This window comes from Poecilia mexicana, unplaced genomic scaffold (genome assembly GCF_051168715.1).
Source record: "Poecilia mexicana isolate PSO_F unplaced genomic scaffold, ASM5116871v1 scaffold_21, whole genome shotgun sequence".
NCBI lineage: Eukaryota > Metazoa > Chordata > Actinopteri > Cyprinodontiformes > Poeciliidae > Poecilia > Poecilia mexicana.
This window is the reverse complement of record NW_028263390.1, coordinates 8,774,675-8,798,148: the sequence shown is the minus strand read 5'-3', so window position 1 is coordinate 8,798,148 and position 23,474 is coordinate 8,774,675. Positions and strand designations below refer to the sequence as shown.

At 39.9% G+C, this 23,474-nt stretch overlaps 1 protein-coding gene across 1 annotated transcript in view; it reads left to right on the top strand.

Moving 5' to 3' along the window:
- Positions 1-23,474, top strand: part of mdga2a (MAM domain containing glycosylphosphatidylinositol anchor 2a) — a 128,573-nt gene that overhangs the window by 53,037 nt on the left and 52,062 nt on the right. Inside the window, exons 7-8 of the mRNA XM_088002262.1 lie at positions 9,311-9,402; positions 9,523-9,760. Of these exons, the coding sequence (XP_087858388.1) occupies positions 9,311-9,402; positions 9,523-9,760 (330 nt within the window). The remainder of the gene's footprint in view (positions 1-9,310; positions 9,403-9,522; positions 9,761-23,474) is intronic.

Below are 23,474 nucleotides of genomic sequence, written 5' to 3'. Positions count from 1 at the left end.
GAGACGTTGACAAGCCATCTGACTCTTAGCTTTGAGTGTTTTATGAAAGAGGACGTCAACTTGTCAGCAGCACTTCCTCCTGAGCAAGCATGTGGTGACAGTGGAGAGGAACAATTCTCCTATCAGGAACAACCTTGAAGAAAAGCAGGTTCAGTTTGAGCAGCCATCCGATATGACTTGCTGGGGTTTGAGAAGAAAGAACCCACAGAAGCAAGAAAAAGTACAGCTCCACAAGCACAAGGAAGCCCCATCTAGGAAAGAAGCCCCATCATAGAGACACTTAGTTTATAGGATGTAAAGAGGTTTATATTGTTTTAGGCAGCGATGGCTTCTTTATGGCTTTCTCCAGAAAAGAGACGGCACTAAGCAAAGGGTCGCTGGATCAAATGTGTCACTAAAGGAAAGAAAACAAAGACAGACAAGATAGTGTTAATGGCAGCAATAGTTCAATTGCCACCCACACAAAAAAAAGAGGCAAAATTAAACACTGACACATCTAAAAATGGTCGCAGCTTCCTCCATCTGAAGCATTCTGCTGCACTTGGGTCGGTAGGTGCTGAAAAACACACCTTTTACAACCTGAGTGGGGTGGGCTTATTGTATTGGGTGGGGAGGACTTCTCTAAATACAAATGGATTGTTTTTTTTACTTGTGTTTTTAACAATAGTTCCTCTATTGTTTGCTCATGCTTTTACAGCACAGTGGGGGACTTTTGTCAGGTTCCAACTTTTACCGTCTTTTTTTCTGTGCAGAAAAAACAAGCTCTGTTTGTCAGCTGTGAGCGAGCTGGAACGTGTCACATAAAGTTTCCTTTAAATACTGCAAAATGTGGTCATTTCTAATCCACATGCTTTGGTTTGTGAGGTAAATTTGTATAAAGAAGCAACACTTTTAAATTTCACAGCTGAACTTCTTAGATTTTGACATATAGATCAATCACTCATACATTTATTTTTGGAAGGTTTTTTTTCTTTTCCATTCTTACTGCCAAATGTAAACATCCTGGAATTTGGTTTGGGTCCTCTGCTGGTTTAGATTAGTTTGGGGTAAAAAAAAGAAAAACATAATTCAACAGACATTCATGTCTCCAGGGTGTGTCTTTTATTTCATTTTCAACATATTTTTCTTTCTTCTATTGGTTTTTGAAATATTAACAAAGAGCAGTCAGATGTATAAACCTCATGTGTGACAAAATTATCTTTAATCTTAAAGAATTTAAAATGTAATTTATAACTGACTTCAATTTAGAAAAGTTTTTAAACATAATCTTGAAACTTTTAAGAGGTGATTTCAAATGTCTGGACATCTTTTAACCCTCTAATAGACACCGCCATCTTTGAATAGCCACAAAAACACATGAAACATAGAAGGAAAGGTGTGAAAAATGCACATAAAGCCTGAACGCTGAGATGTCGTCGTTTACATTTGTCCCATTTCAGGTTTGCGATTAGATTCAAGTCAGGACTCTGCAGCATTGTTTTTAAAAACACATTTTGCTCATCTACACACCAACAATAAAATTTGATGACGTTTATGTGTAGATTTTTATTTTTTTTTTGTGATAAGTTTTCTCTCGAACTCAAACATTCTCAAAAAGGAGCGTTTGTGCGTGCTATAGGGAGGCACCGTTGATGTGCCCGTTGCATAAACGTACTGTTTGTTGACTTGCTCCTGTGATTGCTAAAACTGTTAAAAAATTGTGAGCGCATGTTCACATGGAAGGTCATCATCCGGTGCTCATGAGCTGATATGCCCCATGTGTACATGAAAAACCTAATCATTCAGCTCTGCTGGGCACAGTTCAATTTGCATGTTTAGCAGGGTCACCCTGTGGCCTCATCACTGCTTATCTCAGCTGGTTATGCTCCTCTCTGGTCCTTGAGAAGCCCCAGCAAACTGCTGTTGCCAAAGGGGGCCGCGTGTGTGTGGAAACACACATCTCTCCCCAGCAGATGGTAGCCTTTCTGGCCATACTGTCACACCAGCCAGAGTGCCTTCCAGGCCTTGGCCATCTCCGCAGCCAGCCCAGCAGGCCCCTGGCATCACATCACCCCGCTGACGAGATCCTTTCTGCGGATTAAGGGTCTGCAACACGTCTTCAAACACAGGTCACCACCCTGCTTTATCCTGTCAGTCTATTCTTCAGCGGTTTGCGAGATATCTCCCTCGAAAATGCTGTGCTCTGGTTGCTCCTCTCTTTCTGGTTGCATATCACATAAAACCAGGCGAAACTGAAACGAAGAACTGATCAACAGAGAGAGAATCAGCTATAGACGGTGTCAAAATGGCCAGCTGGGTTTGGTGTTTGCCTTTCTATATGCACACGCAGCAGACTACGTGCTTCTGCTTTCCATCCCTTTTGCAAAGCAGCACATTTTCCCTCTGTGTGATGAGGCGAAATGAGATATGGTGTAGCTATCAAAGATGGAAAATCAAACACTGCAGCGCTGTCATCAGATTTCCACGACTGCTCCTGGAGGAGTTCCTTACAAAGGCAGGTATGGGGTTTCTACACCAAAGCCAGCCATTTCCAGCTACTAATGCAGACCGCGGCTAATTGCACACACCCACACATGTGCACGCACACGCTGATATAATAAACTACTATCATGTTGTATAATTGACGGTAATGTCTTGAGTTCCAGAGCTGAGAAAACCATTTCTGTCTCCCATCCTGTTGGCCTACAGAAAATCTGTGGCGTTTAGATGCGTTTTTAGAAGCGTTTTCTTCCACTTTCCTCCCAACCAAAGAGTAGACGCACGTGATTGTTCTCAATAATGTAAAAGTCCAGGGCCTCGGGGACGTTGTTAATAAGAGGACTGTGGATTGAAAACAAGGAGAGAAAAAAAATGAAAGGTGCTTTGAATAAATGCCTTGTGTTTTGATCGATTCCGATGGCCACGCCGCTGTTTTTGTGAGCAACCTTGAGCCGTTTTGCTCAGCCTTCCAGCTGGCTATGAGAGACAACTTCAGCTCCATGAGCCGATACCTAATATGAGAAATGCAGTATGTTGCTTGAACGTATTGATGGGTTGACAGAAAATATAATCATATGGAATTAGGAGTAGTTGACTACAAAAATGAAACTGAAAGCGAAAACCTGTTTGCATGTTGTGACGCTTTTTATTTTTTCATTACTCTGACATGTGTTTTCATTGTTATCTGTGTGTAAGGGGCTCCTTTACGTCCCCGAGGTGCTATTGTAATCCTTCTCTGTGACACAAGCTCTCTGAAAAAGACCTCAACTTTAGGTTTTCTCTTTGTAAGAAAATCAGTGCTTTTCATGTACTGGCCATCCATTATTCCCGGAGGCTATTAAAGCCATATAGGATTCAAAAAGCTTTCCACAGGCAAAAAGCCTTTCAGTTTACAGTAAAAGGGAGAAAACAGTGACACTGTATTAAGTATGGAAATGATCCGGCAGAATACCTCGAATAATCGCGGCATCACGGTTGAACTGCATGCAACCCTCTCTGGCAGAAGCAGGGAAAAAAAAGGAAACATGCAGCACAAAAGGGTGAACAAAAACAGGCGCCATTTCACCACTTCATGTTACAGTGAAGACTGTAGTCCCTGCAGTGGATGTTTGATTGTTTTGAATGATTCAGTGAGTAGAGAAAAGAGCAACAAATTTGAAAATTCATCAAAAATATACTTTCTTTGGACATGTGTCCTGCATGGTTTAGGCTTTAGAACCAGTGACGTTATACTTAATTACGATGCAAACAGAAACTCCACACTGCAAACGAGGCTTTTCAGGCTTAATGTTGGTACAGAATAACTCGCATTAGTTGTAGGCTTTGAAATAACACATTAGAAACATGCTAAGGTCAAAGGTGATCCTAAATGATCATTACAATAACCCATCAACCCTTAAAGACCAAAGTTGCTGATACAAATAGGAGGCTAATAATGAAACTTTAACAGCCTAAATGTTTGACTTTTACTGAAAAGGTTTCCTCTTTCTTTTGTGTTCAAGTGAAAGAAGCCCAGAAAGTGCATGCTGTCACTTTTAAGACACTATTTCATGGTGCTTGTTAAAGCTGAACTGATCAGGCTTGCTTTTTTTTTTTTTTTTTTGGCCGATTTCCAGTTGGGACATTTTGTAAAGCTCTCGCCTACTGATGCAGATTTGAAACAATCCTGATTTCTATCTAGGAACAATAATAAAAGAAAACAGCAGTCAAAATCATTTTCTAAGCCCTTTTGCTCTTAGAGGTTATTAATTATTTATACTTGAAGCAGAGGCAACATCCCAAAGTACGTGTGCACGCGTGTGTGCGCGTGTGTGTGTGTGTGTGTGTGTGTGTGCGTGTGCGTGTGCGTGCACGATGTTGTTGAAAATAACACTCAAACACTGTCGGACTGTGCAGTGAGCTCAAATGTCACTAATGGTAATGAAACAGTGTAATGTGTTTCTTTCAGCACAGGTTTGCAGCATGACTTGGGAGTAAATTAGGCCTCGTTTCACACGTCTCCCAGTGAGATTGTAAGACTTTAAAACAGGGGTCTCAAACTCCAGTCCTCGAGGGCCACTGTCCTGCAACCTTTAGATGTGCCTCTGCTTCACACACCTGAATAAAATAATTAGGTCATTAGCAAGGATCTGGAGAACAGATCTACACAAGGAGGAGGTAATTAAGCTATTTCATTCAAGTGTTTTGTACCTGTGGCACATCTAAAAGCTGCAGGACAGCGGCCCTTGAGGACTGGAGTTTGAGACCCCTGCTTTAAAAACTGTATTAACCTACACAGCATGACTTTTGCTTCATGTGTTTTGGAACAATAGGGAAAACATCAATAGCAACAAAAATAAATCCAAGTTTATTTGCAATTTTCTTACACGTCATTGATCACGTCCAGGTCAGAATGACATATTAGTCTTTATATTTGGTTTAGCTTAAAAATGCGCAAGAATAAGGCTCTCGCCTCTATTAGTGACCAAACCCAAAACAGCTGGGACACTTCTGAACCTTCAGGCTTTAACTTCCAGCTATCTTAAGTTAATATGTGCTCGGCATATGTGAGTGGAGCTAATCCTCAGCATTTCCACAACAAAACACCCGTCATCTTACTTTGTGCACTGCTGTCTGAGATTCTGACACAGAATCTGCAGCCGTAAATGCACACAGTTGCGTCATAAAAATCCACCGGTAGCACCCTGATCCTCGCTACACATGTAAGAAGATGATTTAAGCTGTGACAATAACGAAGAGGAACTTCTCCGAAAACGGCTTAGAAACAAAGCTGGTAAATAACCCCGCCGCTGCTCTCAAACAGCTTAAATGTGGAAGCGGTCATGCCTGCGCGTCTGTGGAAACTGGATGGATTTACATGCAGTCAGCATATGTTTATCTATGTGTCTGTAAACTCAGACTATAGAAGTGAAACATACAGCTACCGTGAGCTATTATTTATGATTTTGTAGAAATCGTGTAAGAGTAGTTGGAAACAGTTTACCTCCAAAGTAAATGGGAAAGTTCTGTTTCCAACCAGAGTCCTTATTAAAGATTCATGCGAGTTGCTGTATCAGGAAAGGGAAGAGTGACAACTTACCGTCACCACATAAAGTCGCTCGACTCAGCACTGGCCTCCCCATCTGCTTTTCGAAATCCTTCACGTAAAAATAATAATAACAATAAAAAATAAATAAATCCTTTTGCGTATTTCCAATGCATAAGTGAACAGACGGCATTTTAGTCTTTGCATCAGGCCAGAAAATGTTTATTACAACTAGCTGAAGTAATGCCTGCTTATCTCTGTGTACACAAGTGTAGTCGATTTACAGGAATACCTACTTGCTATTTATTATTTATGCTTAGCTAAAGTGGCAGGAAAGGATTTTTTGGAATGTGGCGAACACGGGGAGGAATCCTAAAATATGCATGAGTGCACCATGGCTGTGTGCGGAAATGAGGAAGGCTGATTCACTGGAAGAATATTCTGTAAAAAGTAGCAAACAAGATTGTTGTATAATATTGTTGTGAAGTAAAAATGCAAGTATTTATTTTTGTATCTAAATAATCTGCGTGCAGTTTTAGAAATTGATTTTCAATTTTTTTTTAAAAAGTCCTGCACATGGAAAAAATAATGCATTTATTGCTTTCCTCTCCCAGTCTGTCTTTTCAGTGACCAATATCACCACATTTTACTACTAAACAGAAAATGGAGGAGATTGTGATATTAATCAATTATAACTTCTGTGCTCTGATTAGGATGATACCGCTGCGATTTCCAGTGTTTGCTTATATTGAGAAGTGATAAATGACCACAAGAAGCAGAGTGGAAGTCTAATGGGCGACATTAGCTTAAATTGTATCTTGAATCTGACTCCAGATGGAAACTTTGCAAGGACAGGAATACAAGATTAGTATTTTTTATTTTTTATTTTTTTGGCTTTGTTTTTCCAAACCAGACTTATTAAAAAAAAAGGAAAATAAAGTTACTTTCTTGGCTTTTTATGTGAGTAAACAAAAAAAATAGCATAGATAGTTGAAAGAATATATCAGCTTTAAAAAAAATAAATTCATTGTAAAGGAATTACATTTTTTGGGGCGGGGGGAACTGCTTGAGTGACTCTACAACACGTAGTTGCTGCACAGTCTCCTGCGCTCAGACAGGAACACTTTGACAACAGTAAAGCAAAAGAAAGGTGGAACTTAACCCAAATGTTTATCCGCTGTCACCTGTAACACCACAGTGACTTAGAAAGATGGGCTGTGTGGGTGTGCAGGTCCGCCAGTGTATTTGAATCTAATGCTTCCTTATGACGCGGCCACTAACTCTTCTGCGCCCGTCACTGAGATACAAATGCCTTTCCAAGCTGTCAAGATGTACAGCCATGCCTGAACAATGAGTGTGCAACTCTGCCTCAGGACATTTGCTCCCTTTGACATGCATTGTAGTAGAAAATATGTGCTTCCTTCCAGACATGCCTACTTAATGGCTTCCACTATGGACTTTGTCTTGTCTCATTAACCTTACACTATGTATGTTAGCTTTAGGCAAATTGAAATTTATGCTGTGGATGTACACAGTGCTGTACAGCTTACCCAAAATGGGGGGGAGAGGGATGAATGTGGTAATAAAATTTGTTCTTGTTTCCATAAAGGTCACATATAGGTGTGACACACTGTATTACACTAAATGACACATTTTCCATGCAGGCATTATTGAATTACATACATCAATGTTGAAAAGAAAAGCCTGACGGCGTAAAGACATATGGGGGGAGGCACAGGAATGAAAATAAATGCGTCGGGGTTTGCTGAGTGTTGACATGATTGCAATTTCTGTATCTGCCATGCATCAGAAATAGGATTCTCCGCCTGCCGACGCTGATTTCAAAAGTGAGAGGGAAGATCATGCCAAGGAGGCGCGTGTCACTCATCTCTCCTTCAGTGTGCAGTTTGGCAGGCATCACAATGTGTTTTGCACATTCAATTTCCTGTGTTTAAATCTGACACGGGGGTTTTGTTTTTGTTTTCCCTCTTACCAAACTGAATATGATAATGTCACTTGGGAATTGCTAGATGAAAAGACTTCCATGGCGCCGTCAGGTTTTTTTTTTTTTTGAGAAGAGCATGCAAGCGTTGGAACCGATACAGCATGCATTATGATAAAATCATCTTTTTTTCCCATTTAGTAGGAGCTGTGTTTTAAAAAGAGAGTTTGCAAACCAAATTGGAGTAGAAATGTTTGAGAACATGTTTTTTTTTTACTTCATTTTCTTTTTGAGCATACATCCTAGTAGCACAGGATTCTTTAGTGTGTAGCAATATATCAACCTTTTGAGACCATAGATACGAATAAGAATAAATACAAACTTGTTTCACTTTTAGGAATTAGTTCAGTGATTAAACATTGCAGTCTATAAGCATTCATTAAAATCTCTCTTTTTTTTAAGAGAGACACGGCCATAGAGGCAGTAAAACATACAATAAATAAAACACTACAGTGAGCGGCCAAACCATATTTAAAACAGAAACATTAAACAGTCACACTGACAGGATGAACTCTTCTCTTATTCCACAATCATTAACTGAAACTTCCCCAGAGTAACCAGTTCTGGCATTTTCAGGTCATTTTGTAAATCTTTCCAGGAAACAGGGGCTGCATATTTAGAAACCTTTTGTTTTTTCTAATTGAGAACAGACTTTTCTGACTTTGAGAACAGACATTTATCAAATACCTTGACTGTGCAGGTCATACTTTGTGTGATGCTTACACATGAAAACACGGAGATAAAAAGTTACCAACCCCAATCAGAGATTTACAAATGAAAAGCAGCCGATAAGAAATAATGCAGATACAAACATGGATATTTAGTATATGTACATAGGAAATTTCCAATTCTAGTATAACCCACTTATATGCAAGAATTATAATAGTATAGAATACATAAAAAAAAAAAAGTCTGTTCAGGTATTTGACTGGTGCATTTACAAAGAGCGTAGCCTATAGAGGAAACTATAGGCAAAAAACAGGTGAGGAAAAAAGATTTCTCATTTTAAAAAAACTTTTTTTTCTCTCAATTAACTCACAAATTGTTAGAATTCATGTTTAAATGTCAAAGTATTAAAACAGAATGCCTACATATCTCAAATCAAAAGTTGCCATTTCAAAGTTAGCCCATTACACAGTTTGTGTTTTTAGAGGAATTATGGAACTTTATGGCATTCGAACAAACCACAAACTTTATTTTAAAGCATAAACACAAGTAATGTTAAATCAAATATAGGCTGGATAAATGTAAGGGTTTGAACTAAGGAGAAAGATTAACAATAGATTATGTTGTCATCTGCATCTATGTGGAATGCAGTATTTGATCAGTTACTGCAAAAATTATTTGTACTGTAAGTGAAAACTGATGATCTGAATATGGAGCCCCGAAGAAAAGAAAAGAAGAAAGTGACTCGGCTTACTACACTGCACACGCTGTATATTGAAAGTCAACTTAGAGCATTTCCTGACAAGCCAATATGATGATCTGTTTACCAAACTAGCTTTAAAAGCTTCCAACTAAAGATAAATATGCAGACTGTCAAAGGAGCGATCAAAACTCCTATATTTACAATATGTTCACTAGAGGCAGGGTACACTGATTCACAGTTTAAGCACTGGGAAAGGTTGAAATGAAGAACAGAAGAAAAATCTATTTGAAAATCTATAAAATCCTGTCCTGTGGAGTACACTTCAAACACTGCGTCAATATAACAAGGAGAGCCATAAGCTACAATAAACGTCTCTGGCAACATGTGTTGTGTACAAAGGTTGGATACGTTTCTTAACATAAATATTCCTTTACAGCTCTGAAGAAAGGACGGTTCTGGATCACCCCTGACCCTTACCACAACGATGACAACATCCAGATTGGGCGTGAAGTCAAGATATCCTGTCAGGTGTGACACACACACACACACACACCCCCACACACACACACACACACACACACACACACACACATATATATATATATAAGATAAATTAGCTGTCCAGTAACACTGAGCTGCATTTCTTAGGTGGAAGCGACACCGCCAGAGGAGCTGACATTTAGCTGGCTAAAGAACGGCCGTGCCCTTCGGAGTTCAGAGCGCATGGTCATCACTCAGACGGACCCCGACATCTCGCCCGGGACCACCAACCTGGACATCATAGACCTGAAGTTTACCGACTTTGGCACCTACACCTGTGTGGCTGCGCTGAAGGGCGGAGGCATTCCTGAGATCAGCATTGACGTCAACATTTCCTCCACAACTGGTGAGCCTCACACCCCTTTGTGTCAGAGGCAGATTTTAAAACCTCCACCTCTCCATGCGACATGTCCCATCAGACATGCGTCCTACAGCTACTTCACCCATACAAAGAGGCTTTAAAAGGCGATTTTGACTGTCGTATGAAGTATTTTTGTACGTGTAGTAATTCTTTGGGGGTTGGGGGTGTTGGACATTTCTGTTTGAATTTTTGACATTTTCTATATATTTTATAAGATTGTTGACGCTAAGATATTAAAACAATTGAGAAATAAGTGTAGCTGAAGTTAAATGTTAACTCATTGCTAAAGGAAACAGGTCATTTAAAGGATACTTTGGGTTGTCCAGTGGCACATAAACCTTCCTTCACTATGTGATATGATATAAAACACTTTTTTTTCTGTTTGAGGTGCAATTACTAAAATTCTTTCTATTTCATTAAGACCCATTATATCAGCTTAATAAGTCTTTTGAGATCTCGTATAGACTTTCTTCACATTCAAAAGTTGATATATATATTTACTTGCTGATTGGTAGAATTTCCTTTTGATCTGTATGACTTTGGTCATTCAACAACCTTCTTTTAATAGTTTGCTGCAATATCTCTCTTTTCATTTTCACTGAACTCGTGCAACTGAGTAGGTTTAGTTGCCCACATCTTCTCAGCTCTTTTTACAAAGTTTCAGTGGACTCAGTTCTGTTCTTTGTGACGATCACTTCAAAATGTTGATTTTGCTGCTCCTGAGTGACTTTGTAACTAACTTTCCTGTCTGTTTGGGGTCGTTGTCATTTGTGTCCAAGCTTTAATTTCCTGGCTGATGTCTTGTGATGCTGCTTCAGTCTTTCTTCTTCATAATGTCATATATAATATTGCAAAGTGCACAAGGTCGTACGCAGCAAAACTAACTTTCCCACAACATGTCTGTCACTTCTGTGCTTCATAGTTGAGATGGTGTCTTCAGGCTTGCAACCTTTCCCCTTTTTCTTCCAACATTCATTAAGGGTAAACAGTTCAATTTCCGTTTTCTTGAGACCACAGGACATTGTCTTGAAAAATGAAGGGTTTTTGTCCCTAAACCCATTCGCTTCACCGTGGATAATCATACTCTCTCACCAGCTTTAACATTCTTCACAAGGCTTTTCATTTTTGCAGCAAAGCGAGTTCATTTCTGGAATGCAAAACCTGTCTTCTTTCTGAATCCCACAATGTTTATACTTGCATAAAATTGTTTGAACAGATAAATTGTGGCACCTTCAGGAATCTGGAAATTTGACTCAAAGATGTACCAATCTTTGTGAACTTCCACGAATTCTCCTTCTGGCCATTTGGTTTATTTCCTCAGATTTTTCCAAAAATATCACAGAAAGAAGCAAAGGGTTTAACGTGTTGCCATAAAACATATGTTGCAAATAAACCCATCAAAAGCTTACAAAACCATGACACCATTATCTTGACTTTCCCAATTTGTAAAAATAGGCATAATAAGCATCATATAAGTCAATTATATAATTAAAATTCTCATATTTTTGGCATTTAGCAAATATAAATAATGTGTAAAATCCTAAGCATTTCCTGACAGAGAGGAAAAAGGTTGTTATGTATGCACATATCTGCTTTCAAGTGTGTACGACTGAACACTTCAATAATTGTTGAAGTACCTTCAACATTAATTGGCGCTCCTGGTGAAGGTGCTCGCAAAAGTCTTCAAATAAATTGTTTAAAAAGATTTAGTGACACCAAGATGCTTCTTTTTACTACAGTTCTCCAATGGAGAGCTTCGATAATTTTTGCCTCCCCTAAATCCTGCTTATCATGCAACGTTACAAGATAAACATGAGCGTTTGTCCATATTTGTTTGTCACAATTTTGGTTTTGACCTTTCCTAATTATTGGTATCTACATAAATGTAGCCATTTTCACCTGCCTTACTTGAAAGACATGTTCTCTTGTCTTTCCCATTTTGCAAGGTGGCTTACAGAAATGGGCATTAAAATTACATTCAAGCAAAACCAGAAGCCAAGGATCACTTAGTAAAAGTTTTCAGTCATTCTGATTAACTTAAAAATTTAATTAGACACTAGAAAACTGCTTTACTTGTATGTGTTGACGACAAGGTCATCAATGTAAAATACATGGGAATATATAACATGCCGATAGTTTAGATGGTTTTCTTTTACTTTTTCAGAAGTGTTACTGAAACTTTAACCTTGATATAAAATTATATTAAATTGCGCAGACATAAACTTGTGCCGAAATAATGAAAGAAACAATCTCTTTACTTCTAGGGACTTTACAAACGTCCTTCACCAACCACATTTTTGAGGTTGTGGCAAGAAAGTTGCGTTATAAACCCCAAAACTGAACCCAAGAAAAACGAAACTTTGTTTTGGTAACTGTAGTCTCAAACCAGAGTTCATCCGTCGGACAAATCAGGCCTTAGACGCTCAACGTCGTTCCATCAACTGGCTGCTTTCACTCTTCCAACATACATGCAACATGAGCAGCTTGCTAGTTGCATAACACATCAGTCCGCCTCGCTCCAGGATCTGCATTTCGACCATGCCGTGTTTTACTATTCCGATTACTTAAAAAAGTTTTACAAAAGCTTTTCACTGTTGCTTTGAGTCCACACTGCTCTCTTGCCTGTCAGTCATTGTCAAAGAATGCAAGGCGTAGGTGCTAAAATGACAGGAGTATGAAATCTGAAAGATAACAGCAGAGGGAGGAAATGTGCTGTCAAACGTCTTGTTTGGCTGACATTCAGGAAATTTAAATACGACCACACTTTGTTGGAAAAACAAAGTAATGGAAGGCCAAGCAGAACGAAATGACACTGTTAATGACAGACGGACTCGGTTCTAAAGTCCTCATTGAAATGTCACTCAGTACATCTCAAAAATACTGCGTAAATGTTTAATATTTCTTGTCAGCCATCTCAGAAATCAAAACGGTTATTTTATAGAGATCTATTGCACATTCAGTAAAATATTTCAAGTTTATTTGCAGTTTTAACGATTATGGCTTACAGGTAAAGAGAACCCGTAATTCAGGTTCTCAGGAAATTAGAATATCATATTAGGCCAATCAAAAATTGATGCACAAATGTCAGACTTCTGAAAAGTTTCTACATTTCTGTTTGGGCCTCTTCTTGCATGAATAACTGCATCAATGCACCGTGGCATGGAGGCGATCAACTTGTGGCGCTTCCTTCTAGAGTAGGAAGTACTCTAGATTTTCCTGGTAGACAGCTGCATTGACTGCAGACTTCAACCAACACAGTGGACCAACACCAGCAGATGACATGATACCCCAAGCCATCATTGATTGTGGAAACTTCACACTAGGGCTGAAACGATTCCTCGAATGATTCAAGTACCTCGATTACTAAAATTCCTCGAGGAAAATTTACCTGCCTCGAAGCTTCGTTAATTTATGTTTTATTAGTTAGCGCACCGTGTTCCGGCCGGGACTTCATTTGCGTTGCGCGGAGCTCTCACTTCCGCCTCTGAGTTGTTGACAAAAGCTAAGTCTCAGCGGCATAAAGTCCAATCTTCAAGATTGGCCCGTGGGGATTTTATTGATTGATGATAATGCCCGACTTTTTATCGTTTTTGGGGTACCAATAAGCATCCTTAAAATGACTGGGGGATGCCTGGAGTACGGCAGCATTTCTCCTCCGGGGCTGCTGGTTGAAAGCGAACGGCGGGAAGAGCGCTGAGGTGAGCGGATAGCCTGAACAGGGCGGGCGGCTGAGTAGCTGATGCTTACCGTGTAAATGTAGCTTTACCGACGAACCGCACAATAAATTTCATATCCCGGTCTGAAGAAACGGGTGGCGGAGCGCATTGTACATGGCTGGTAGATGAGTTTCTGAGTGACCAGTGAAGGTGTCGTAAATATCCCGTATTGCTTCCCCCCGTGTTCGTCCCCCGGTCTAACGGTTCGTCAGTCCGCTGGTCTATTTCCTCCCCTCCACCCCATCTTACGTTCGTTCATTCGCCCTCTCCTCCCACTCCAGGCGGCATTTCCCGTATTTTCAAACCCAAAGCGTGACAGGTTAGGTGGCAAGGTGAGTTTAATTAATCTATTAAACTCACTGAAGATGAATACATAAACTAAAAGCTGGATTGTAGACATTTTTTATAAGCATATTTGTGAGCCTGCCTCTTTGTTATTAAATTCAATATAATTTCAGATTTTTCTATAACTTTTCTTCTGGTTAACTTAGAAAGTGAGCTATTATTGTTACAGGTTAGTTTTCTAAACTACAAAAAAGCAACTGTTAGGGATGCTCAAATATGAAAAATTGGACTGATATTGATATCTGATAGTAACACCGGTATTATGCCAGATTTACCAATATTTCATTTTATAATTTTTTTTTATCCGATTACTCGATTAATCGTAAGAATAATCGATAGATTACTCGATTACTAAAATATTCGTTTACAACAGCCCTACTTCACACTGGACTTTTTACGTCTCCACTTTTCCTCCAGACCTTTTCCTAGCACACCTTGTTCCTTCCACTCAATTTTCTGTTAACATGCTTGCTCTGCAAACAACCAGTTTCTTCAGCAATGACCTTTCGTGGGTTACACGTCTTGTGAAGTGTGTCAGTCACTGTCTTTTGGACATCGGTCCAGTCAGCAGACTTCCCTTAATGATGGTGTAGCCTAGAATGAGAGACTGCTTAAACGTCTGCTGGTGTTTTGACACTATGAGTTTTGATTAATAACCTTTGTCACGGTTTTCAAATTTTCTGAGATACTGAATTTTGGAACGTCATAGTCTGTAACCCATAATCATCAAAATTTGCTTAGCTTCACTTTCTGAGGTGATTGGCAAGAAACATTGCCCTTTTACGCAATATTTTATGTCTTTTAAGCTGCTCTAGTATTTGTTCATGCTACACTATGGCGCACACAAACCCTGGAAGTCTCCGGGTTTCACCGCACTCCTCCCTGATTCTTCAGATTATCCGTTTGGGGGATTCCAAAAGTTGGTGCTGCTGCAGGCGAAGTAGATATCTCCGCTTGCTTTGACTTTACCGCCATGTGTTTGGTACCGATAAGGAAGGCCGGGGTTTGTGATGCGACTTAGTAACGATTAGGTTCATAGGGAGCTCTTTCGCCCCTTGTAGGCAAAACTCACGAGCACACATGGAAACGCATTCACGCACCCTTACCTTTAGTCAGTACCTTGCTTCTCTCTTACGCCTCAGCTGCCACTCAGTAAGTGAACATGAAAGCTGCGTGTCGACCTTGGGTGCATAATTACTGTTAGATAATCCTTTGATAATCCTTGTGCTTTAAAACAGTGGGATCAATTGCATCTGCCAAGATTGTTTCCTCATTATCTTTTAAGTAGTGCAGTCTCTTCTTTTGGAGTGCCTGAGAGTTGCCAACACATTAGTGCAGATCCTTTAATGTGCAGAAATAAATAAATAAAAGAATACAGCTGTCTGACTGGAGAAATAACAAAGAAAATGACTGTTTTGTGATTGGATGAAATGAAAGATTTCCTTCAGGCTTGGGTTTGATTGCTTCCCAAGCTTTCACTGCTCCAGTCGAACGTGAAGGGAGAAATGAGATGGTATGAAAGGACCGCGTTGGCATGGAGATGCATCTGTCATCGGGAATTATACTGGGAATGTGGTTTCTGCTTTGTTACGATTCCTGCTGCATTTACCTGGATGTGGGCGGGCTGCTTTCTTGAGAATGCCTGTTTCTGTCAGTCTGGCTGACGCCGTGAATCAGTGGAGTGTCTCTGCCGAGCTCTGTAGCCACAGTGTGCGGCTAAAGCGCCTTGTGCCTCTGCTTTGCTACGCGCCTGCAGCCTGTTGTGCGATGAATAAGCTCGGTATTTGTTCCTCTGCCTGTTCTCCTGAAGGGAGAAAGCCGAGCTGCAATTAGAAGTCTTAATAAAAGTGTTTAGAGGAGATTACACTGCAGATCTGCCAGGGTTTTCGTGCTGGGAACGAGGGTGAAGCTCACTGGCTCTCTCGGTTTTGGCTCCCGGTTTTGATTCCAAACCAGGGGTCGGGTCCGACCCTGGCCGAAGAGAATATTTAGGGACACAGATTTTTGTACAACTTTTCCTTTTTGTAAAACAGCGCTAATATTTACTGCTGCGGCAAACTCATTAAATAAGCAAGTTCTTATCTCAGCAGTGCTCCCAGAGATTCCAGGGGCGATGCATATTTATGAGTGTGGTCTGAAACGAGGACACAGACCTCCCCTTTGGAGATCGTCGAGATTAAAAACCGCAAGAGCCAGAAACCTCTGAAAGGAGATAAGAACTTGATGAAGTTCCAGCAGAAAACACAAGTTACACCTGTCAGGAGCAAACGTTCACACGCAGCGACTAGACGCGTCCGAGATTTTCCGGCGGCGAAGGTGTTGTTGTGACTCGAATGTTATTTGAAATCAGATCGGAAGCGTTTGTCAAGATAAAATTCTAACGCAGTGCAGAATACGCCGCGGAGGGATAGTTGGTATTTAATGCCGGGTTCAGACAAAGACTTTGCCGATAGCTGATGTGCTGATGCCATTTATCATTATCATGCTATGGGAATCTCGTTCTCAGCAGGACAGATGATCAAAAAGTTAGTGACGTTCACTTCGTTTCAAGCTTTTTTAAACACACCTGAGATTCTGTCGCTACCGGGCGTTTCTTTCAACCTCAAAAACACATCCAGTTAAATTGTTTAGATAATTATCTGCTCGCCTGATTAAAATGAGCTAGATTAATGAACACAGTACGTAGCAAGCCATTTTTCTGACAATTTAATTAATCAGTACCTTGTAGCAAGTGGACTCATCTCTGTCTAACTTCCTATTGACAGCTTCTATTCTCTGACTATGATTCATCATGCATAGTCACCACATCAATAAATACACTATGACAATTTGACTTCTCTTTGTGCTGATTTCAGCAAATCCATTGACCCTGATGAAGATAAAAAAATAGACATAAGCCTGACTCATCTGTAGGATGAACATAGCCAGGTGTCATTTGCTCTCTTTGAAGGGAAGCAACTGTTTAAGTACTATCTGCAGAGCAGAGTTGGGAAGGTTAGCAGCATGTCAATGTACTTTTTCAGAAGGTCTCTGTGTATTTTTGTCTAACAGTCTCATGGATAGAAATATATTCTGTAGACCATTTACTAACTTCAGACCATTCAGTTCCTCTCGGTTCATTGTCACAACAAATAGCCAATTTACACGCAAAGTTACTTTGGATCTATCACTGTTAGAACAATAAACTAAAAGTAAAAAAAAAAAAAATAAATGACACATTTAAGACTTTTTAAGGAGACTGAATTGATCTCTGTTGGTTTTCCTGGACAATTTTCTAGCATTTTTTTTTTTTTTTTTTACAATTTTTATACATCTGACTTGATTGTAATTTGGCTGTATAGTAAGGAGCTGCAAAATACCGTATTTTCTGGACAATAAGGCGCACCTAAAAGCCTTGAATTTCATCAGAAAATGAGAGTGTGCCTTATAATCCGGAGCGCCTTATATATGGTTCTGGAGTAAAACAGAACAATATATAAGGAATTAATATGGATTGATTCTGGTTGTGCTTACTGACCTCAAAGCGATTTTGTGTGGTTTGCGGCGCTCAGTCAAAATGTTTTAGTTATGTTACATCAGCAGTCAGGAGAGTTGTGGAGTAATACGTACTATGTTTTGGCTGACTGACTTATCTGACTGTTTTGTTTCACTTAATGCACCTTGTAGTCTGCTGTGCTATATATATTAATAAAAATCTAAACTAGACCATTCATTAACAGTGTGCCTTAGAATCCAGTGTGCCCTATAGTTTGGAAAATACGGTAATGGCACTGGAAATAATTGAATAGAATGGGAGAAAAATGAGTTGAATTGGACTCAGTAGTGTTTTTGCATAACTCAGTGTAACACCTAAAACTAATTTAACTGAACTGAATTAAGTTAAACTGCACAGACTGAAATTAAATTGAATTCAATCGAATTTCATTCAGATGAATTACAATGGACTCCTGCAGATTCACTTATTTTTTTCTAAGAAATAAATGTAGAAGTTATTTGTTGAAATGTACAAGTTATCCATTCACAGATTTTTGTCTTAAATTAAATGTTGCTGCTTCACAAAGTTCAAAGTTCGAAATTTGTCAGAGCTCATAGATTTGTCCCTGAATTGACGAAAAAGCCACCTGGATGCAATTAAATGTGAAATCTCCAGTTTAATCACCTCTGACGTTTGAACGTAACGTCACAAACTTTTCAGCACGAATGGATCTTTGCGGCAGGCTCCAAAGATCCTGGGAACGGCACTGGGATGAAGTTGCTTAAGAGCCGTTCTACAAGATGTCATCCTGAAAATCAGTCATATGGAAACAGGTGATGACAGTTTTGCCTTCTCAGTGATGTACAGCTGCCTGGCAGCATATGTCAACATGACACCTGTGATGTTTTCAAGGTCGACTGCAGATAATGGATCTGACATTCCAATGTCTACAGACAAAGTATTGTCTGTGAACATACCTCTAAGTGTCTTCAGATAAATCAAAAGGCAGCAGACCAAATTGCAGTCACCGATGAAGATGTAATTGCAGTTTTCTTTTTATATTAAGCCCATAAAATGATAATGAAACAAGGTAACCAGCCTGTAACTTTAGCTGCACCAACTGTAGTTGCAATTAGTTGGGTGGGCGGGCCATCATCTGGGATGAACACTTTACAAGGAAAGGAACCCTTCCTCATTAGACACCGTCAAACCTCCATCAGTGATGTTGCTCCGTCACGTGAAAATGCTTCACGAAGAACAAAGCCGTCGTGCAGGAGGTGGCATTTTAAACAGAGCATTTCTGCTCCTCAGCCTGGTTGGATGCATGGTGAAAAAAAAATGAAAAAAAAAACTTACAGAAGCAGAACAACAACATTAAAGAGAGCATTGTAGCAACAAATCAAGCTGCCACCCATGAGAGCGTGAGTGTTGAAAGCCTGCTGCTCCGCAATCTGAGCCACATGAATTCACGAGGGGCTCAAGTGAAAGATTGTAAGAAGAGTTATAAAATTTTAGGGGACATGCACACAGCTACGAAAAAAAAAAGAAAAGAAAGAAAAACCAAACAAAACAATAAACCATACACTCAGTGGTGTGTTATTGTGGTCAGCAGTGTGTCGCTGCAGTCTATCAGCAGGCTACGGCAATTTTAACACATCTGTGGATATTTATAACACTTCAGCAGCTCGGAGAGCGGAACGGTACCCCTCCGCACCCCGTCTCGCATGCCAAACACACACACACACACACTTTCACAAATATGCCCACAGCGGAGCCGTGGGACTCCGCTCTCCGTCCCCAGAGCTCCGGGGCTCGGAGGAACAGAGAGTCCTGTCACATTGTGACCAACTCGTTGGCTTCAAGCTGTCTGAGCGGCACAATCCTGCACAAACAGACACACTCCCTGCACGGTCTGCAGTAGTTCAGAACGATGTGTTGCCATAGCGACGGGGAGTGATGTCACAGCGCCTACTAGAAAAGAGGCAGTGGGAATGTTTATTCTCAAAGACGTTTATTTGAGCTGCTTTCAATGCCGCCGCTGTAAGAAAAATGCAAATCGCCTGATGTTTTCTCGTGTCGCAGTTTCCCGCTGAAAGGCACCAGCCGTCAGCCTCTCCGCTCTGAGGATGATTCCCACCGAGTCCCTCCCCAGAGATGCGTGGCGGTACCTCGGCCACTTTATGGGGGCCTCTTGATTTAGGCCCACAAAAAGACACACATGTGTGTGTTGTTTCCAAACGCCGTAACGAGACGCGTTTCACCGAGGAGCTGAAACGGGATCACAGCGCACCGTCACCCGTGGGCAAGAAGAGATTCGCGTTTGCACACACAGGCGACGGCGGGGACACGGAAACCACGCAGACGTGCACTGCGAAAGCATCCCCACGGAGCGAATGTGCCCCGCAGGCGTCACTGGCATTTGGAGGGCTTTGGCACAATGAGAGCACAGTAAAGACCAGCAGCAGGCCCTCCGCCACACTCAACATCTCAACGGTCATTCTCACATGCAGAGACAGGGTGGTCACCAGGAGGAAGGATAAAAATGCAGAGCTGAGATGAGACGGGCATAAGCAGGTGGGGGCCGGGGGGTTTGTTTGCTTTCCTGTGACGGCGAGGTGAGAAATGGCAGCAGCTGATAGCCAGCGTTCCTGCTGCCAAAATCTGTGGACAGACTAGAGTAATTATTTGTCTAATCCAGGCAGAAGAGGCCAGGTGTAAAGATGGCAGCTCAGCGAATGCACCTCTCCTCCATATGCTGACGGTTACCCGCTGCTCCCTGCTGGCTGTTGTTTTACCGCTTGGACCCGAGGAAACGTGGAGAACATTTAAAATGGAGAAAAGCACGTCAGCACTTAACACCTGGCCGCCTCCGCTGAGACGGTGTGTGAATAGAAATCAGGAAATGTATCAATATGAAACGAACATGTTGTTACTGCCGTGAGGATAATTTTTGCTCTTCTTTTGATGCTGAACTCACAAGTGGATGAAGTCAATCAGTTTGACTGCAGGGATGGTAGATGCAGATTCAGAGGCGATGACTAAAGTGTTTTAATGCACTGAGAAAAGAGAATAGATTTCCAACCTAATAAGTAGTTGAATGAATATAGTTGAATGGATTTCGTCAAAAATACTTTATCTACATTTGTTTAAATTCACAACTTAATAAATGTAAGAAATTAACCTGGAAATTAACTTAATTTGATTACTTACCACCATTTAATGCAATATATTTAATATATTTCTCTTTTTTTCAGCGTTTGATCAGTTTTCTTGTCCTGCGACCCACAACTTGAGCCAAATGTTCTGCATGTTTTGAATACCGGGTCGGCCTTAATTAGATTACACATTCATACATACCCTACAAGATACTGTGTTAGCCATGTATCCTCCAGTTTGTCAGATTTCTCATAATTACTAATTTATTTAAAATTGAGCATTAAGTCCTAATGAAAAATGTAAATATCATTATAATTGCAGTATGTATGCTAAATGCATTCTAATTATTTATGAAGTATTTCATATGATTTTCATTGATAAATTAAACATTTCATTTTTAAATATAATTTAAAAATTAAGTTTTAATTTAATTTTTAATTTAATTAATTTTTTTAATTAATTTGATCTGTGCACCTCAGATCAGAATTTTGTAGCTAATTTACAATTTCCAGTTGTTTTGTGTTTTCTTGCTTGAGCAGCCACTGTGTCACACAATTGTAAATGTTAAAGTAAAAAAAATAAAAATAATAATGTGAATAGAGCTGATATTTCAAGGTTCGCTTAGCATCTTATATTAGCAATTAGCATGTTTAGCTCCCGTAAAGAGCAGTCTCTCTTTGTGTGTTCCCTGGAGTAAATGAATGGAGATCCTTTAAGTCAACAATAAAATGAAGGCTGACGATGTTTTCAGCAAGTTTCCACATCAAACTGAGGTTTAAGGATTTAAATAGGCCGAAGGCTTACTCCCTCCATTTAAAAGTAAGCACCTGCATAAAGAACCAACATGCCTCCATAGAAAATATAGTTGCATTTTAAATTTGCTTCGTACGCCTTTTTCTTTTTTTCTTGCTTCCTCGGTATTAATTGTTAAACACCTTCCATAATTTAAGCTGGAACCTGCTAGCTCTGAATGTCCTTTCCTCTTTAGCAACTTCCACACTGAAGATGATTGGTGTCAGCCCTCAGATATCATCTGTTCGCTGATCGTAACTGAGATCTGATTTTCATGTTTCCAACTGGCCAGTCGAGCCGAAAATGGAAAGATTAAAACTTCACATTGTGCTTTCGCTAAAAAACGTTGTGAGATCTTTGGATGTTGGGGTGAATTAACTGACTTTGCTCTCATCTCTAGGCACCTTTTTTCGCTGTTTTTACCTACATATCTCTGAGTAAATGTTGATTTAAAAAAAAAAAAGGACTTAGTTTTATGGTTGAGAAAATTTGGAAGAGTCACAATTTCAGTCTAAAGGGGAAAAAAATAATAGAGTGCACATAATCATGGTGTTTAAGCCAAACATGATAATTAAAGCAAAATATAATTTGTTGAGTGATTCTTTATGGATTCATCATGTTTAATTTGTTGCAAAATATGCCAACGTTTTGTACAAATGTGTTCTTGCGTCCAAACTTTTGGCCTCTAGTGTAACTGGTTACTCTTTTGTTCTCATGTCTTCTTGAATTGATTAAAAAAAAAAAAGAAAGAAAGAAAAACGCTGCCAGTTTGTCCTTGCAGAAAGATTCACATTGACGTGTGAAAACTGTTGCCATGAAACAGATTACAGTAATTTTGGCCTAAATTCAGCTTTAAGATTTAAGCATTTCTTGCTGCAATTCACAGCCCATGGAGATGCTTCTACATCCTTATTATTCTGTTCTCTGTACATATGATTTCCTTCTTTGATGAGTGGGTGTTTAAAGCACAATCATAACACTGTGATAAAGCTGTGCTCATTGGGGAGGGAGGGGGACAATTGAAGCTCTGAAATGGCTGCAGGATTTTACCTTCAATGAAACAGAAAATGGCCACAAAATATTTTTTTATTCTTGATTCTTTCTTTTTCTCCAATTGCATGTGATTTCATCACAGTAAAAAAAAAAAAGGCAAAAAACAAACAAACAAACAAAAAAACCCTCCAACTTGGCTTGATTCTTCTCCAGCTGCAGCATTGTTTGGACAGAATGACAGTGATTCAAAAATCATCAGGGAAGCACAACAGGGTTTCATCATTGCTGAGGAGATTATCGGCCCGTGAAAAGCTGGCTGTAAACTGTTTTTGGGGAGCAGCGCTACAAAATAGTCTTGGAGTCTACCGATAGCTTGGACTCGCACAAAAACACATAAACACACAAATGCATGTTGCACAGCACTCTAGGAGCCGGCGCTGTTTGCCAGGTTTACTAATTAAACAAATTTACTTGGCCAGCAAGCTTGATGAGAAACCAGACGGCCTGATTCAACCTGCTGGAGTTGCTGCTTTTTAAACTGAGACACATAAATACCCTTACAAAAAACAACAAATGTCCATTACTTAAAACTTTAACTACTTTCTCCTTTCAGCTCTACTTCTCTTTTTTTTATATTCCTCTAATCACAGTTATCAGCACTTGCTTGTAAACTCTAATATTGTACTTAAAATATTTTTATTTGTGTATTTATTGTAAGGTGGTTGGGTGAAAAGTACAAGAGTGAGTAAAAAGTTCAGACAAGAGACGGTAATGATGCTGGTGTGAATGATGAAAATTGCACAAACAGCCTTGAAGTGTAAGTCGTCGATGTAAGTTTGACGTCGAGGCGAATATTACGGAGAAAACAGGCCGACGAGAGCAAGAAGACGGTTCCTCTGTTGATTGTAATGACAGTTCTGCTCCTGCCGCTGATGGTGCGTTACATGTTTATGGGTAACTGCTGGGCAGAAACATCTTTTTATCAAAACTTCTTCGGGGATTTGATCTTTGATTTTTCACGACAGAAAGAATAGACTTTTAAATAATGTGTTGCAAATGCCGGAAGTACTGTCATCCTTTAAACTGAGTGTAATCAATGTGCAGCTGCCGTGTTGGATATTATTGTAAGGACTGAGGCTTGTGTAAACAAAGCGACTTTCACATTGTTGGCACCTCTCGTAAAGATGTGCAAGAAGCCTTGAAAACACATTTTTTTTCTCTA